General features: G+C 39.5%; 1 protein-coding gene across 4 annotated transcripts in view; it reads right to left on the bottom strand.

The window, feature by feature from the left end:
* The window catches only part of LOC101528508 (UDP-glucuronosyltransferase 2B17), a 93,455-nt gene extending 75,034 nt beyond the window's left edge, over window positions 1-18,421 (bottom strand). For all 4 annotated transcript variants that reach the window (XR_009245859.1, XM_058667245.1, XM_058667246.1 and 1 more), the window contains exons 1-3: window positions 17,682-18,421; window positions 14,981-15,129; window positions 2,275-2,406 (exon numbers count right to left, since the gene is read on the bottom strand). Coding sequence is in view for 3 of the 4 variants with exons in the window: in XM_058667245.1 (XP_058523228.1) it covers window positions 2,275-2,406; window positions 14,981-15,129; window positions 17,682-18,411 (1,011 nt within the window). In the remaining variant the exon portion in view is untranslated. The remainder of the gene's footprint in view (window positions 1-2,274; window positions 2,407-14,980; window positions 15,130-17,681) is intronic.
* Between the last annotated feature and the right edge of the window lie 120 nt (window positions 18,422-18,541).

The raw sequence follows: 18,541 nt of genomic DNA, 5'->3' as shown, positions 1-18,541 counted from the left end.
ACAGATAATTCATAGACAACAGACTCGAATCAGCATTAAACAATAGTTAAATGACAAAGACATACAGGGGGCATCAAGAGCGATCCTGACAACCTGTTAACAGGAGGTTATATGCACAGAGCAGGCGGGGGACCCCAGAGTGGAGCAGGGGGACAGGAGGAAGCTTGTATCCCAACCCTGAAGACTGGGATCCTCACCAAGGACTACATCCCAACAGACAAGGAGAACATGGGGAATTGGAGTGCCTTCCGAGCCTGAGAACTCCAAGGTCACCCAGCCCCGTTTGGATCTACCACATGGAATGGAAGAGGCCCAAATCCTTCCTGACAGGATCCAAGGTCATTGGAACAACAGCCAGGAGCCCTGAGAGATCTGCAGAAACAGAAGAACAGTAAACTTCCTTTAGGACTAGGGAGAGGAGCTTCTTCTGGTCCTTACTTAGTTCCAGCTTTGGATCCCCTCCCTCTCTTGCAATGACCATCAGGATCACCCCGGAGCCCACCCCACCAAAAAAAATAGAATAGATAGTCAGAGAAATACAAGGAAAGCTTAGAACCAAACAGGAAGCGATCAGAGTGTATCCACATATACCTTACTAGATAGGACACAAAGATTAGTTACTCCTCACTAGGGTATGGAAGATTTCTCTGCACACCCCTCCTAAAACTGTTCTGCACCTCAACTGTAGACAAACACCTGGTTAGATTTTTAAGCCAGTTTAAGACTATCCTAAAATCTACCAAGTTCAGCAAAATTATGCGTCAACACAATGAACAGCTAAATACAAAAATGAAAACAGACACGAGACAGCTGAATAGTACCCTATAGCCACTTTAAGGTGTATAGCAGCCGGTTCTGTGTACAAACAAAAATTGAAGGGTCAATGAAGTAATCACAGGAGGTGGTTAAGAATTTGCACTGTTATAATGTATTGATTACTCAATACTATGTCAATTAATTCTATAATGTTGTAAATTGTTGCTGATGTTGTGCTGGGGCTTCTAATTGATCGGGACGATATTCTGCCAGCTCTGCCTTCAGACCAGAGCAGGTCTCCCTAAGAAACTGTTGAATTTATCTGGACAATAAGATGCTGGACTCTATGCTTGGTAGATGATTGCAATGAAAGAATCTAGACTTAATTTGAACTGTAATACTGTAATTAGGTGGAGGAATCCACCAAGGGGGGAGGGCCCGCAGAGAGGTTGAGGGAATCCCAGAGCCTTTGAATCTGTGTCACATAATGAAACATAATTAATAAAAAAAGAAATTGATAGCTATGTAAATTTTTGTGTAATTATATGCCCAATTCTGATGACCTACACATCCATTTTCTTTTATTGATTTATGTTTCATGTTAGTCCTCTTTGTGGGGCTCAGGGGCAAAGAGGTCACTAAGATGGCGACTAACAGTTCAGGTTACTGGCGGGCAAGATGGCAGCCATTGACAGAGCCCTGGGCATGAATCAGGGCAGGAGTCACGTAGCTCCAAGGACATACTGATTAACCAGGGCCATCTCGCTCGCCTACCCCTGGCCTATGGGAGGTGGCTTCCACAGTCATTCTGGTAATTGGCTCCTAGTTTCTCCCCTCCTGGAATTCCCAAAATTCCCGGCCTGAGGCTATCCCTTACCCTATATAAGAAATTGAATTTCCCCAATAAATCGGAACTGCTTAGAGACAGAAACCCTGTCCGTCTGTTTGTCTCTCGCGGGCTGGGAGGCTGGGAGGCTGGGAGGCTGGGTGGCTGGCAGCAGGCCCATCCCCTCCGGCAATGGGGTACTAAAGGAATCTGTGGGGGAGACCACACACTTTTAGTAAAAATTTTGGTATTAATCTGTTTATTGCTTGTTTTAATGGTGAAGGGTTTGCTGGTTTCAAACATTATTTTGTAATTGTATTTGAGCTTCATGGGGCCACCTTTATTTATGCACAAGGTTCATCCTGAGCACTGGATTCCATTGTCACTTTCCTCTTACGTGTTCCTTGCTGGACTTTGGCACAACCATGCATCGTCAAGAAAGACTACCTTTTTGACATACTCTGAGTCATATGGGCTGGGTGCCACATAATTAGGATCAAGGTTGATCAGATGTGCCTTTTCTTGTAATCTGCAGTAATTGTCAGTACTATTTATCATCTAACTTTTTTTTTTTAATTTTAAAAGTGACTTTGGAGATTAATTACAGATATAGTTGCTGGGCACAGATCCATTATCAGTAAATCAACTCCTAATAGAACTGACAGATTTTTCCAGCACAAAGTACCCTTTACCTTTTGGGGAAGCTGGGCAAGGGCTGATGCGATCACATTGGCCCTCTCTTCTGTCATGTTACTGATCATTGAGCCCAGAGAAAACACCACAACTCCCTCCTCTCCAGAGCTCTGCACAAAGTCTTCCATGTCCTGTGAAGAAAGTATTTCATTAGGAAAGTGCTAACACAAAGCAATCATTATGAAGATCGATTATCAGAAGCAATGTCATTGCCTAGTCTGTTGACTGTAGTGTCCATTTCCCAAATGGCTCAGATTCTATTTCAGGCTGCTCCTCTTCCAGTCTAGCTCCCTGCTAAGGTGCTTGAGAAAGCAAAGAACAGCATGCCTGCTCAGGTCTCTGAAATCATGTGGAACCTGGAAGAAATTCCTGAAACTTTGCTTTGGAACAGCTCAGCTCTAAACACTGTAGTCATCTATGGAGTGAATCAGCAGATGGAAGATTCTCTCTACTTCTCTCTGTAATTCAGCCTTTCAAAAAATTAATAAAAATTTTAAAATAAAATAAATTCATGCTAATTATTATTAGAAACAATAAAAATTTTAACATCCTAGCTAAGGGATGATTCAAAACCTACTGTTTGCATGCAAATCTACTAAAATCATTTTACTAATAGATATATCTCTGCCATTAAGATTAGGTAGGAATTGAGAGGCAAAATTATAAATATAATAAAATTTATATTTCTTGTATTAGGATAAATAGTCATATTTAATTGGTTTCATTTTACTTTTTTTTAAAATTCATTCAGTAGATAATTTTGAAACTTAAGATTTGTGAAAATTCTGTTATTTGTACTTCTTTTATTATTATTATTATTTTATTGTACAGTTGCATATATCCTGGGATTTCCCTTAACCCCTACCTTATTCCCTCCCCACTCACTGAGTTCCCCTATATTATAACTATAGTTCTTCATACACAGTCATATGTGCATCATTGCAGGCATGAACAATGGTATGTCAAGATACAGTAAACAATTTCATTGGGAGTTCATCTTTGTCTGGAAGTGGAGATGTATACTGCAGTGTATCCTCATGTCTGGATATGATAGTCTCCATTACACAGTTACTATACATCCCCTTAACTGAAAACCCACAATAAAAAAATCAACACTAGGAAGAAAAATAGAAATTTACAATGCCATGAAGTTAAATAACATGCTACTATATATGATAGTCTCTATTACACAGTTACTATACATCCCCTTAAACGAAAAGGCACAAAACAAAATCAACAACAGGAAGAAGAAAGAAATTAACACCATGAAGTTAAATAAAATGCTACTGAATGACTAATGTGTTGGCGAAAAAATTAAAAGAAAACCAAGAACCTTTTTCAAGAAAATGATGTTACTGCATGATCTATGAGTCATTAAAAAATTTAATCAGAAAAAAGTGTTTTGAAGAGATGAGACTAACAAAAAAAGATCAAAATCCATGAGATATTGTTTCCACTGATCTTTGTTGGTGAAATGTGTCTCCTGTAGGCAACAAATAGATGGGTTTTGTTTTTTAATCCAGTCTACTAATCTATGACCTTTTATTGAGCTTAAGCCATTTACATTCAGGGTTAATATGAATGGGTGGTACTTTGGTCCTGTCATTTTAGCAATAGGTTGTTTATTGATTTAGCCTTCTGTTTTTATTTTACTGGGATGTTCTTCACATTTGCCTTTGGTTTTGTTTGGTGCTATTGCTCTTCTCTGTCAAGAGAACTTCTTGAAGTATCTTTTGTAGGGCAGATTTGGAAGAGGCATGTTCTTTTAACTTTTCTTTACAATTCAGATCACCACTCACTGAACACTTCTGGGGTATCAGACACTGCAACATCGCACCGTCTTGTCGTCTGATTTCCTGTGTCTGTAAGTCTCCAGATACCCCTCTGCTGTTGTTCCGATCTCTCCTATTTCATGGAATACTCTCTCTGATTCACACAGGCTAATGTTTCTCTGCCTATTTAAAGTTGTCTGTACCCTATTCTGCCATCTTGATTCTCAAATTCTGTTTTTAACAAGTCTGTTTAGCTAATGCATTCAGTGTCCTTATATCTCCAGATTGTACTCGGTCATTGACGAAGGATGACAGACTTTTCCATTGTTATAGTCTGTTTTGTAATCTGAGACCTTTAAAATTAATCTTCCTTTGTAATTTGCAGGGAAACAACAGATCTCAACTGTATCAGCTGGCAAATTTCTTGGATAAATGTGTGCACTTGGAGTGTTTCACCCTTTTTCCCTTGCTCTTGTTCCCCCTCCATGACAGAAAACAGATAAGAAAGAAAACACATAACTTTCAAACAGGAATATATGTATGCTATTACTTCTTTCTTTGCTTCTTTTGAAAAAAATTTAATTTGAGTTAATTGTTTTGTGTCTTTTCAAGGTATAAGAATAACCGGTTGAGTTAGTCATTGATTTGTACAGAGGGATTGCATTACTATAACAAAGTAGGAAAGCATAGTTCATTGTGTGGATAAAAGACAATGGTTAATATTTAAGACAAAGCAATGAATAAAATTATTTCAAATGTTGCTGCTGGTCATTGAATTGTGAATATCTGAATGCTCCATGCAAATTATAGGGATAGTACTTCCTTATTGAAACTGATGCCGGAGGAGACTCGCAAGATGGCCGACATAGGAGGAAGACTGTGAGAGAGCTCACAGACAGAGAGGGCTAGAACGCGACAAAAGCGTAAGTGGAGCAGCATAGAACTACAGGGAGAAGAACGTGAAGTTCCCTGGACAGTGTGGAGCCAAAAAAATCCACACAACTCGGAAGAGCAACCAGGGAAAAACAAAACAAAGGACAGGGAAGACGACTTTCCGCTCCTGACCTGCTGAATCACCTCTGAGTGCAGACGCTGAAAGCCGCCGAACCCACCCAAAGACCGACCTGAAGACGCTGTGGCCGTGAGGACCGGAGGTGATTGGGACCCGCTGGCATCTGCTCACCCTGGTCACCAGGACTCGCCAGGACCTGCCCCGCTGCGGACACCAGGACCCTGAATCACCGGGACCCGCCGGCATCTGCCCACCCTGGTCGCCAACCCCCGGGACCTGCACCAGCCGCAGCCTCCAGGCTCCATCGCGACCCGCGCGGAGACCAGCAACGGACGCAGCAGTCGGGAGACGCACTGGCGGCCAGGATTCCCACCAGAGGAAGAGGCAGACTGCAAGAACCTGAGGTTTGAGTGAGTTGGGTGGGGACAGTGGTGGGTTGGAGGCTTCGGGAGTTGGCCCCCCAGGGGCACGGACAGAGCCTGAACACAATTGGCCTCCCCGCCCCTCCCCCCCCCCAGGCTCCAGCCTCTAGAGACACAGGGCGAGTGCCTTGAGACCGCCAAAACTGTGTCTGGGAGAAAGGCAAAAGGCACACTGGATACTCCCCTGTGCCTTTGCGGTGTGGCACTCAGCTGGGCGGTGCTATCCCACAGGAACCCAAGCACGCCTCTGGGCTGGGCAGTTCCCTGCTAGCGCAGGGGCGGTCGGTCCCCTGCAAGTGCTGAGGTGGGCGGACCTGCGCAGGAGGCGTTTCCAGAGAGCACCTGGAACACGCCCTATAGTCCCTTGCTCCGAGCCCTGTGATCCAGTACACAGGGTGCGCGCACAGAGAGTGCCTTCACTCCCCCACGCCCTGTGGTAGCATACCTGTAGGGGACGAGCTGAGAGTGCGCTTTGAATCCTCTGGGCGCTGGAAGAGGCGCCCTGAGGTCCAGTGTTCTGGAGACGCACCAAAAGTGCCTTGAAAATTCCCACACCCTGCTACTCCACGCCTGCAGACTCCGATCTCTACAGGATAGTGCTTGGAGACCCCTCAGCACACTGGTGCCTAGGTCTCTCAAAAAAGAAACACTAACACAATGGGAAGAAATACCAGAAAAGGTAATGATCCAGATGAGAGTGCCAACACCCTACCAATAAAGGATCGAAAGCCAATGTCTATTTCGGAGATGCGAGATGAAGACATAGAAGATCTACCAGACAAGGAATTCAAAAAAATAATGTTAAAATATGTCAGAGACAATGAGAAGAATTGGGAGGACTTCAAGGAATTCAAGAACCACATAGCCTCAGAAATACAACAAATGAAAAGTAAAATCCTTGACTTAGAGCACAAAATTGAGAGCCTAACCAACAGAACAAATACAGCAGAAGAGAGGATCTCTGAAACGGAAGACACACAAAACGAACACACCCAGTTCATGAAACAGCTGGAGACAAGTCTGAACAAAGCCAATAAGACCATACAAGAAATGAAAGACAACCTCAGAAAATCAAATATTAGGATTATTGGCCTTCCTGAAGGAGCGGAAAAAGAATCAGGAATGCAAATGGTGCTCGACGAAATTATACAGGAAAACTTTCAAAACACTTGGAACATGAATCCAGCTCAAATCCAGGACGGTCAGAGGACTCCCAGCAGATATGACCCAAAGCGATCTTCACCCAGACATATGGTGCTCAAGTTCCACTCCAACGAAGACAAAGAAAGAATCCTGAGACAAGTACGAAGCAGAGAAAAGATCACATACCGGGGAAAACCAATCAGGATCACGGCTGACTTTTCTGAAGAGACCTTACAAGCAAGAAGAGAATGGACAAAGATCTTCCAAATCCTGAATCAGAACAACTGTCAACCAAGAATATTGTACCCAGCAAAGATCTCATTCGTATTTGAGAACGAAATCAAATACTTTCACAGCAAAGAGAAATTAGAAGAATATGCCAGCACAAAACCAGCTCTACAAAATCTCCTTAGAAATGCACTAATTCCAGAAAAAAAGGAGGTGAATCATAAGCAAAGATGGCAAACAGGAAGGTCTCCCCACTAAAGTCCACACAAGGAAGGGCAATAACACAGATATCAACACCCACAAAAACAAGTATGGCAGGGCAAAATCACAACCTCTCAATTTTAACTCTCAACACAAATGGCCTGAACTCACCAATCAAAAGGCATAGATTAACAGAATGGATTATCAAACAGCACCCAACTATCTGTTGCCTACAAGAGACACATCTAACCAGAAGAGATTCAAAGAAGCTGAAAGTGAAAGGTTGGAAACAGATATTTCATGCCAATGGACGAGAAAAAAAGGCTGGGGTAGCTGTCTTAATTTCAGATGATGTGGACTTCAATCTGACACACATCAAAAAGGACAGGGAAGGACATTATATATTGGTGAAGGGACTGATCCATCAGGAAGTAATTACCATTGTGAACATATATGCACCAAATTCAAACGCACCTAGCTACGTGAAGCAATTACTCATGGACTTAAGGGGAGACATAGATATGCACACAATAATAGTGGGTGATCTTAACACCCCACTAACAACTATAGACAGATCAACAAAACAAAAACTCAACAAAGAAACAACAGAACTCATACAAACAATAGAACAACTGGACTTGGTTGACATTTATAGAATTTTTTACCCTAAGGCCACAGATTATACATTTTTTTCAGCAGTACATGGCACCTTCTCCAGGATCGACCACATGATAGGACACAAAGCAAATCTAAATAACTTCAAAAAGATAGGAATCATACCATGTACCCTCTCAGACCACCACGGAATGAAGCTGGAAATCAGCAATTCAAAATGCCCCAGGAAATACAGAAACTCTTGGAGGCTGAACAATATGCTACTAAACGAACAATGGATCAGAGAAGAAATTAAAGATGAGATCAAAAAATTTATGGAAACCAATGAAAACTCTGACACAACATTCCAAAATTTGTGGGACACTGCCAAAGCAGTGCTACGGGGTAAACTCATCGCAATTGGAGCTCATGTCAAGGCCCAAGAGAGGCGCCAAATACAGGAACTAAACACACACCTCCAGGAACTGGAAAAACAACAGCAGAAGAGCCCCACACACAATAGGAAACAAGAAATCATCAAAACAAGGGAGGAAATCAACCAGATAGAAATAAAAAAAACCATACACAAAATCAATGAATCAAAAAGCTGGTTTTTTGAGAAGATAAACAAGATAGACACCCCACTGGCCCGACTGACAAAGAAAAAACAAGAGAAGGCAAGAATTAACAGCATCAAAGATGAAAAAGGCAACATAACAACAGACACCGCATCCATTAAGGCCATAATCAGAAATTACTACAAAGCACTGTACTCCAACAAATCAGAAGATCACCAAGAAATGGAAAAGTTCTTAGACTTCTACCACTTGCCAAAACTTAGCCCAGAGGCAACAAACGACCTGAACAAACCCATAACTGAAGTAGAGATTGAATCAGTGATTAAAGACCTCCCAACAAGGAAAAGCCCAGGCCCAGACGGCTTCACTCCAGAATTCTACAAAACATTCCGAACAGAGCTGACCCCAATCCTCTACAAACTCTTCAAAACAATAGAAAAAGAGGCAACCCTTCCAAACTCATTCTATGAAGCCAACATTACCTTAATCCCAAAACCAGACAGAGAACTAACAGAGAAGGAAAACTACAGACCTATCTCTTTGATGAACATTGATGCTAAGATTCTCAACAAAATCCTAGCCAACAGAATTCAAAAACACATCAGACAGATCATTCATCCAGATCAAGTAGGATTCATCCCTGGAATGCAGGGATGGTTCAACATTCGAAAATCTATAAATGTGATACACCACATCCAAAAACTGAAAAACAAGAATCACATGATAGTATCAATAGATGCGGAAAAAGCTTTCGACAAAATCCAACATCACTTCCTACTAAAAACCCTAACCAAGGTAGGCATAGATGGAAAAATCCACAACATAATTAAAGCAATATACGAAAAACCCAACGCCAGCATCATACTGAATGGAGAAAAGCTGGAACCCTTCCCACTGAGATCTGGAACAAGACAGGGATGTCCACTTTCTCCACTACTATTCAACATAGTCCTAGAGGTACTCGCTGAGGCCATAAGACAAGAAAAAAAATCAGAGGAATCCAAATGGGAAACGAAGAAGTCAAGCTCTCACTATACGCAGATGATATGATTCTTTATGTAGAAGAGCCAAGAGACTCAATACAGAGACTGCTAGAACTTGTACGAGAGTTTGGTAGAGTGGCAGGGTACAAAATTAATGAACAAAAATCAACAGCCATAGTGTATGCGAACAGCCCCAAGATGGAAAAAGACTTAACCAGCAAGATACCATTCAAAATAACAGAGAAAAGTATGAAATATCTGGGAATAAATCTAACCAAAAATGTAGAAGACTTATTTGAAGAAAACTACAATCTGCTTAAAAAAGAAATTGAACAAGACCTCAAAAGATGGAGTAACATCCCATGCTCCTGGATAGGTAAAATCAATATCATTAAAATGTCTATACTGCCAAAAGCAATATATACATTCAACGCAATCCCAATCAAATTGCCCAAAATATTCTTCATGGAACTGGAAACAATGATCCAAAGGTTCATCTGGAAGCACAAAAAACCACGGATAGCTAGAACTATCCTGAAGAACAGGAAGTTAGCAGGGGGAATCACAGTTCCGGACCTCTGGACATACTATAGGGCAGTGGTTATCAAAACAGCCTGGTACTGGCACAAAGATAGAGAGGAAGATCAATGGAGCAGAATAGAAACGCCAGAAGGAAACCCACACAGATACAGCCAAATAATCTTTGACAAAAAGACAAACGACAACCCAGGCAAATGGGAAGGTCTGTTCAATAAATGCTGCTGGGACAACTGGTTGATAGCCTGCAGAAACAAAAAAATAGATCCACATCTCTCACCATACACTAAGATCAGATCTAAATGGATAACAGATCTAAACCTACATCCAGAAACCTTCAAACTTTTGGAAGAAAAAGTTGGAAACACACTGGAACACTTAGGGGTAGGCCCTCACTTCCTAAAAAAGACTCCAGATGCAGTAGAAATCAAGACCAAAATAAACAATTGGGACCTCATCAAACTAAGAAGCTTCTGTACAGCTAGAGAAACAATCAACAAAGTAAAAAGGCAACCCACAGAATGGGAGAAGATCTTCGCACACGACATAGGTGATAGAGGGCTAATATCCAGAATATACAAAGAGCTACAAAACAACCAAAATGTCAAAACAAACAAGCCACTCAAGAAATGGGCACGGGAAATGGGCAGACACTTCACAAAGGAACAAACCCAAATGGCAAATAAACATATGAAAAAATGCTCAAGTTCCCTGGCAATAAGGGAAATCCAAATTAAAACATCAATGAGGTACCACCTAACGCCAGTAAGACTGGCCCACATGAATAAAAGCACCAACGACACTTGTTGGCGAGGTTGCGGGGAAAAGGGAACCCTACTCCACTGCTGGTGGGGCTGCAGGCTGGTACAGCCTCTATGGAAATCAGTATGGAGAATATTCAAACAACTCAAATTCAACATACCGTATGATCCAGCAATAGCACTCCTAGGAATATATCCAGAACACTTGTTCTATGAGAAACCAACATGTACTCCTATGTTCATAGCAGCACAATCAGTAATTGCAAAAACATGGAAACAACCAAAATGCCCATCAACAGAGGATTGGATAAGAAAGCTATGGTTCATCTACTCCATGGAATACTACTCAGCTATTAAAAAAAACAAAATGCAGTTCTTTGTGGCCAAATGGGCCAAACTGGAAACCATAATGCTAAGGGAAATGAGCCAATCCCAAAAGGTTAAATACCACATGTTTGCCTTAATTTAAGATGATATGATGTTATGTATAACATGTTATGTTTTGAATGTTATATGTTGTGTATAAACTAAAATTGAAGTATAGGTGAGGTGGTCACAGAAGGTGGCTGGGAACCCGCATTTACTTTTAACATATTGGTTACTCATTACTATGTCAATTAATTCCATAATGATGTAAATTTTTGCTGATGGTATGTTGGAGCTTTCAATTGACTGGGATGATACTCTGCTGGCTCTGTCATCAGACCAGAGAGGGTATACCTAAGAAACCGTTGAACTTGACGGGACAATAAGATGCTGGACTCTATGTTTGGTATACGCTTGCAATGGGGAAATCTCAACTGAACTTGAGCTGTGGTTATGCAATAAGGTGGAGGAATCCACCATGGTGGGAGGGTTTGGGGAGGGGTGGGGAGAACCCAAGTATCTATGTAACTGTGTCACATAATACAATGTAATTACTGAAGTTAAATAATAAACAATTAAAAAAAAAAAAAAAAAAAAAAAAAAAAAAAAAAGAAACTGATGCCATCAAGTTAAAATGCTTTTTAAGAATGCAAAGGACAACTCATAGTCTACATAATCAAATCTGAAACATTTGCTTCTTTCTGAAAAATAACATTTTGAAAAGAAGCTTCAACAAGTAATTAGCAAAAGAAAATACTGTTGTTAAAACTTGCAAAAGCTAAGTATTATTTTAATAATAGAAAATAATAATTATTTACTTGAATATAGATGATCCACAAAAGGATGTATCATTATGCTTTTAACAATTCAGAAAGCTTCATTGTATTTTTTGGATGAGAGAGGTTTTGGAACAATGTGCAACTTCTGATGTATGGATTGCATTAGGCAAAAATCAAAAATTGTATTAAAAAAAATTCTCAGTAAGTCCAGACAAACAAGTCTTCAGCAGGAGCTGTAAATAGCATCAGTAGTTATAGGACACATTGTGGGGTCTCCACTGAAGAAAGGCCTCATGGTCTCTCTGAAACGGGTAATTCCTGTTACAAAGAGTTAAATGATGAGGCAAGCACTATTCGTCAGATACGGGCAGCACATTTCATTGTTGTATCAATTTTAAAATATGACTTTGAAGAAAAAATGTTACACATACATAAGACCAAAAGCATGATTACTTAAACAAATAACTATCCATAAATTAGTAAAGTATAAATAGGACTTTTAGGATTATTTTACTGGAATTTTATATCACAGTAACAGATTTCTGTATTTTAGTGGTAATTATTCTGTTTTAGGATATTTAAAAGCACTTAAAGCAAAAAATTAGAGAACTGAGAAAAGGATAGTTGTAAATTCATTCTAATATATTCAATTTTGTAAATGCACATAGAGAAATAAAACAATGACTAAATGAAAATTGATTGCCAGAACCAATTTCCCCATAATAATTACAAGTGATTTAGCAAATCATATAAGATCTAATAATGAGTCTCCTTTTAAATAATGCATGATAGATTATTTAAATTTCTACTATAAGTATGCCATTATGTAGCTGATTTTTCAAAGAAAAAATAATAATCAAATAAAGCATAATCAAGTGCTTATTTTTAAATTAATACAAGAACAGATTTCTTTTATTTCAAAGATTAAATTATAAGTCTGTAGTACACTAATATCTCTCCAACTTTCATTCTTTCATTCTTTTTTATTTTGTTTGTGATGATGCATTTCAATTTCCTGAATGATCACATATGTAATAATCCATTAAATGTAGTAAATAGCAGAAAGAAAATTCTCCAACAAAAACCTCCTTATGAGAATGTGTATTAATAATTGACCCTATGAGAACACACACTTTCAAAGCAACCGGAATGTGTCCTTAGAAGATTCTCTGTAGGTTTCCAGAGAGCAATGGTTTTAGATTTTGACTAACGCACTGATCCAAGATCCATGCATCAACACAGTTTCCAGAGATTCACCACTGCATGCTGGAGAAAACGTCTAGGTCTCCAAAATGAATCTGACCTTGATCTCTAAGATGTAGCCAGGTAACAATTCAAAAATCAACCCAGAGAGAAAAGATACTCTTTTTTACAAACTGTTCTTGGAAAATCGGCTAGGTAGGTTTAGAAGAACAAGACACTTAGCTTTCTTCCTATACAAAAATCAACTCTAAGTGAACCAAGCGATTAACCTATGTGCAGACACCATCAAATTACTAGAGCAAGACATGGGGAACAATCTGCAAGGCACATGCATTAGCAAAGACTTCTTAGAAAGGAAAATCAGAATTCCTGACACTGGGTATAGAGCAAAGCTAACTTTATTCATAATCTCTGTGTTACACAGTAATGTTGTAGGGTATTGCAATAGGATTTTGCAGAAAGAAGGCAAAGTGAGCTCAGCTTAGAACCCAGTAATTACAAATGAGGAAAGAGGTGCTGTGTAGTATTGGGTATTCACACATTACAAGGGGAAGAAAGAGGAGCCATCTGAGCAGATTGAAGGTAACAAGAAATTCAGGGAAGTATATTCTTATCATGTTAATTTAACAGGATTATAAATTAGCAATGTTGCACTGTGAATGGACAACCTTGAAAAGAATGCCCAGATACCCAAATGCATTATATGCATCTTTCAGAAACTTGATGCATTTTACAGATAGGATATTCTTCCCAAACTTCTTGTTTCTGAAAGTGGATAGAAATATTGTTTTTGCAACTTTTTATGATATCAACAATTGCAATCAGACAATTGAATTCACAATTATACAATATTCAACTTTCTCATCCTCCTGCAAAATCAGCTTTTTTTGTATCTGTGGGATGCTGTTATTTTCCCTTAACACAGACAGAGGACTATTCCAGATAGAGAGTTACATTAACTGAACTTTCCTTAAGTTGACTGCAACTTTTTGCTTGTGAAGGTAATTCCTAACTCCAAAAATTAACATTGGATTTTAAGTTTTTAAAACTTCATGGTTTTGTTTCTACCAATAGTAAATAGGAGACCTGATAAAGCTGTTGCAAATACTTCTTACTTTCTAGTTGTATCATAAAAATGTACAGAGTGCCAACAATGTATTAAATATGACCAAATTGGTCATGTTGAGATTTTATTATTGTTTATAGACTTAGTCTACACTCTTGAGAAGCAGTTTTTTTTTCTCTGCTTGTTATTGATTGAATTCTTTACCTAATGGAGAGTTAAGGCTGGGATTGTTAAGAAACCTGAAAATATGTCATTGTACAAATTAAAAACACATAAAGGAGAAAGGAAGAGAGAAGGTGGGAACATGAGTGAAAAGTGTAGTGTGACAAGTGTCGCTCTGCCCCCACATCCAGACTGTGAATGAAATACATGAAAAACTTTATAAAGATAGAATTACAATGTATAATTAAAATCATTTTTTGCCATCATGAAAAATACCAACATAAATGCTAAAAATATTTTTGCAATTCCAATAACAGCAGATTTCTGATACATCCGGAAGAAACATCTGCCTTTTTGTATAGATAGACTTCATGGTTTTTGTAGAGCCTCAAGCAGGTTGCCTCTGTGCTGGTCCTCACAGACATGTGCTATGGAGATGCATGCTACTCAGGGAAATTTTCCTGAAGTATCTTAGAGTCTAACTCTAGGCAGAACACATCCGATACTGCTTTTCTCATGCTGAATAGTACTTCCTCATCTGCAAGAAGGTAAAATATTTTCTATGTTCTCTCTATCTGTATCTAGCACTTAAGTCAGATGTATCATACACACTTATCAAAATTCCTTGAAAGAATAATTAATGCAGTCTTTTTTGTTTACAAATAAAGACCCAATTTTAACTGACTTTATACTGAAATTTTTCAAGTTTGGCCTCATTGCTTTATAGCACAATGAAATTAATATAGCTGCTATGGGTACAGAATTAGTTTGTCTTGCTAAGATCCTGTGTTCCACTGCCCATAACACCCTGAGACACAAACACTTGAGTGAAGAATGCAGAAAGATTGCAACCTCGTTCAGCAAACAAGCAGAACCAAACTGCCTGGAATAGGTTTACCTTAGGCAGGGGTTTGGCAGGTCTGCAGTGGAGCCCTCCAACAAAATCAACATTTGGTAAGAGTGGGCGAGGAAATTCCACATCCCAGTAGGTCCTGATAAGCCATATTTCAGCTTTCCCCATTAACTCAGTCAGTTTAGTGGGTCTGCCTAAGGAGAGAAGAAAATAAAAGGGTTAGGTGAGTATGACTGCTTTATTCCTTTATTAAAATGATTTACTTGAGGGCCTGGCACAGTACACCATTGGCTAAAGACTTTGCCTTACATGTGCTGGGGTCCCGTATGGATGCCAGTTCATGTCCTGGCTGCTATACTTCCCATCTAGCTCCCTGCTTGTGGCCAGCCAAAGCACTTGAGGATGGCCCCATGCCTTGGGAAGCTCATGGTTCCTATCTTTGGATCAGATTAGCCCCAGCCATTGCAAAGTAAATGTGTGGACAAAAGATTTTTCTCTTGGTTTCTCCTTCTCTCTGTAAATCCAACTTTGCAAAAACATAAATCAATGTTTTGTTGTTGTTGTTTTATGTAAGATTTACTTAAAATCAGGCTTATGGGATGAGAGAGAAAGAGAAAAGATGTGAAAAAGAGAGAGTGTGATATCCCTTGAGCTGGCTCAGTTACCAAATAGCTGCAGCTAAAGATAGGCTAGGACACTGAAGATGCATCCAGGTTTCTGGAAGTACAAGTACTTGAGCCATTCTCCACTGCTTTCCAAGGGAGCCATTTCAGAAGCAGAGATACTTGGATTCATATGGATTCCAGTATGGTAAGTAATGGTGACGTCACCTGCAGGGCCCACAATACTGGACCTTGTCAGGTAATATTTGAAAGAGATTTGCAAGTCTCCAAAGATATTTTCAAAAGTTCTTCTATTGATAAGAATGATTTGCCGGAGGTTTGTGTATGCAAGTATGTTTTTTAATGTATTTTTAATTTTTAATTCATTAATTCCATTTTATCATGTGACACAGTTTCATAGGTACTTGGATTCTCCCCACCCCTCCCCAAACCCTCCCACCATGGTGGATTCCTCCACCTTGTGTGTATGCAAGTATGTTAAAAAGAGAGTATACAGCTGTATATAACAGGAACATTGCGGAAAGACACTGCAGCTGTAACTCACCTCATTCCTTTTAATGACTGAGTAGTATTCTAGATTGTGGTTCTGAAAGTAGATGAATTGATAGCTCACTTTTAAAAATTATAATTACTCCAAAGCTAAACATTAGTTTCTGTTTTTCAGTGTGTGAGATATAAATACTGCATATCCCAACTGTGGTGGAAATTTATTAGGTAATAAAATAGTGTAACTTTTAAATATATATGTATGTGTGTGTTTATATTTATATATAAAACAAATTTTTATAAAATATGTGAGTTATTTCCCAAAATATATGGAGTATGGCAAAGGGGGTGCATAATAGCTTAGAGAAATCAACATTGGTTTACTTTGGGGCTTCTTAGAATTACTTCTTTGGTGGAAGATAAGCAATTTTTTTTAAGATCTCATTTATTTTTATTGGAAAGGCAGATATACAGAGAGGAGGAGAGACAGAGAGGAAGATCTTCCTTCTATTGCTTCTCTTCCCAAGCGCTGACAATGGTTGGAGCTGAGCCAAACTGAAGCCAGGAATCAGGAGCCAAGAGCTTCTTCTGAATCTCCCACATTGGTACAGCGTTCCAAGACTTTGGGCCATCCTTGACTATTTTCCCAGGCCACAGGCAGGGAGCTGGATGGGAAGCAAGGCCGCCAGAAACAGAACCGGTGCGCATATGGGATCACAGCACGTTCAGTGAGGACTTTAGCCGCTACGCAATCATGCCAAGCCCGAAAATTATCTATCGTTAACTGATATATAATCTCAGCTCCTCTGCATTTCAAATTTGTCTCATTTTTTAAAGATTTATTTATTTTGTTGAAAAGTTAGATTTACAAATGGAAGGAGAGACAAACATCTTCAATCTTCTGATACCCTCTGCAAATGGTGGCAACAGCTGGAATTGAGCCAGTATGAAGCCAAGAGCCAGAATCTTAAGCTAGTTCTCCCATATGAATGCAGACTCCCAATGCGTTGGGCCATTAGCTACTGCTTTTCCAGACCAAAGAAGGAAGCAGGATGGAAAGTGGAGCAACCAAGACACAAACTTACACCATTATAGGACCCCATTGCTTTCAGTGTGAGGTTTAAGACATTGAGCCATTGTGCAAAGCTCTGAAATATTATTTTATGTTTTCATTCCCTCATTATACTATTAGAAGACAAGTTTTGGGGTCAGTGCAGTACACCGACAGGCTAATTCTCTACCTGCTTGTGCCAGCATTTCATACAGGTGCTGGTTCATTTCCCAGCTGCTTCTTCTGAGATCCAGCACCCTGCTTACAGCCTGGGAAGGAAGCAGATGTTAACCCAAAACTTGAGACCCTGCATCACTATGGGAGACCTGAAAGAAGATCCTGATTTCTGGCTTCAGATCAGCTTAACATTAGCCATCGTGGGAACTTGAGGAATGAATCATCAAATGGAAGATCTTTCTCTCTCTCTGTCTCTCCTTCTCTCTGTAAAGCTGCCTTTCAAATAAAAATGAAAATAAACATTTTAAAACAAAGAAGGCAATTTTCTATTATTTGATATGCATACAAGGTCACCTGCAAAGCACAAAGTAGTCAGGATGTGACAGCATCTAAAGAAAACAAGACTTACCAAGCACTTCACTGTAAAATTGATCCCATTTCTTCTCATTGAAAGTTTGGAACCAAAAGTCAAAATAAAGCACGTACAACATATTTTTTACTCTCTGCATGAATGTCATTTTATCAGTTAATTCTGACAAGGTATTAGGCACATAGGAAGGGGGAAGCAAAAGTCCTCCACTGTACTTTTCATACGTGTAGCCTGGAAAGAGGCGGTGTGTGTACAGAAAGGGGACTTTCAGTAGCTCAGCCAGCAGCTCACCACAGGGACACAGGGCATCTGCAAAAATAACATCAAACCTCGACTCTTTCAGCTTTGTCATAAGTTCCTTATTCAAAACTGCATCTCTACATATGTTTTCAGAAAAATCAGATTCAATATATGCCAGTTTTTGAAGTTCTGAAAAATATTTCCAAACTGAATATTTAGCCAGTTCATAAACATATTTCATTAGGTCTTCTGTGAAAATCATCTCATACTCATCTTTGGATATTGATACAGGAAAAGTTTCAAACTTAATAGCTGAAGAATTGTTCTGATCAAGCAGAACAGAAGCTGAAGATTTGAGAACAGTCACCTCATGTCCCCTCTGCACGAGTTCATCCAGGATGGTCTTCATATTGATCCAGTGACTGAAATCCATCGGCCACACCAATACTTTTCCACATCCCACAGCACTGAAGTGGCAGCTGAACTGTAGCAGCAGCAGCAGAAGAACTGAAATCCACCTGGTAGACATCTCAATAAAAGGAGAAATTTCATTTAAAACTGTAGCTTCCTTCTATGGTGGCTACATACAAGGAGACTAATTTCATAGTTAAAATGTAACTTGTACAGGTCAATGTACGGGTACTTATGAGCAAACAGAG

This window comes from Ochotona princeps, chromosome 7 (genome assembly GCF_030435755.1).
Source record: "Ochotona princeps isolate mOchPri1 chromosome 7, mOchPri1.hap1, whole genome shotgun sequence".
In the NCBI taxonomy this organism is placed as follows: domain Eukaryota; kingdom Metazoa; phylum Chordata; class Mammalia; order Lagomorpha; family Ochotonidae; genus Ochotona; species Ochotona princeps.
This window is presented reverse-complemented; position numbering and strand designations above follow the sequence as displayed.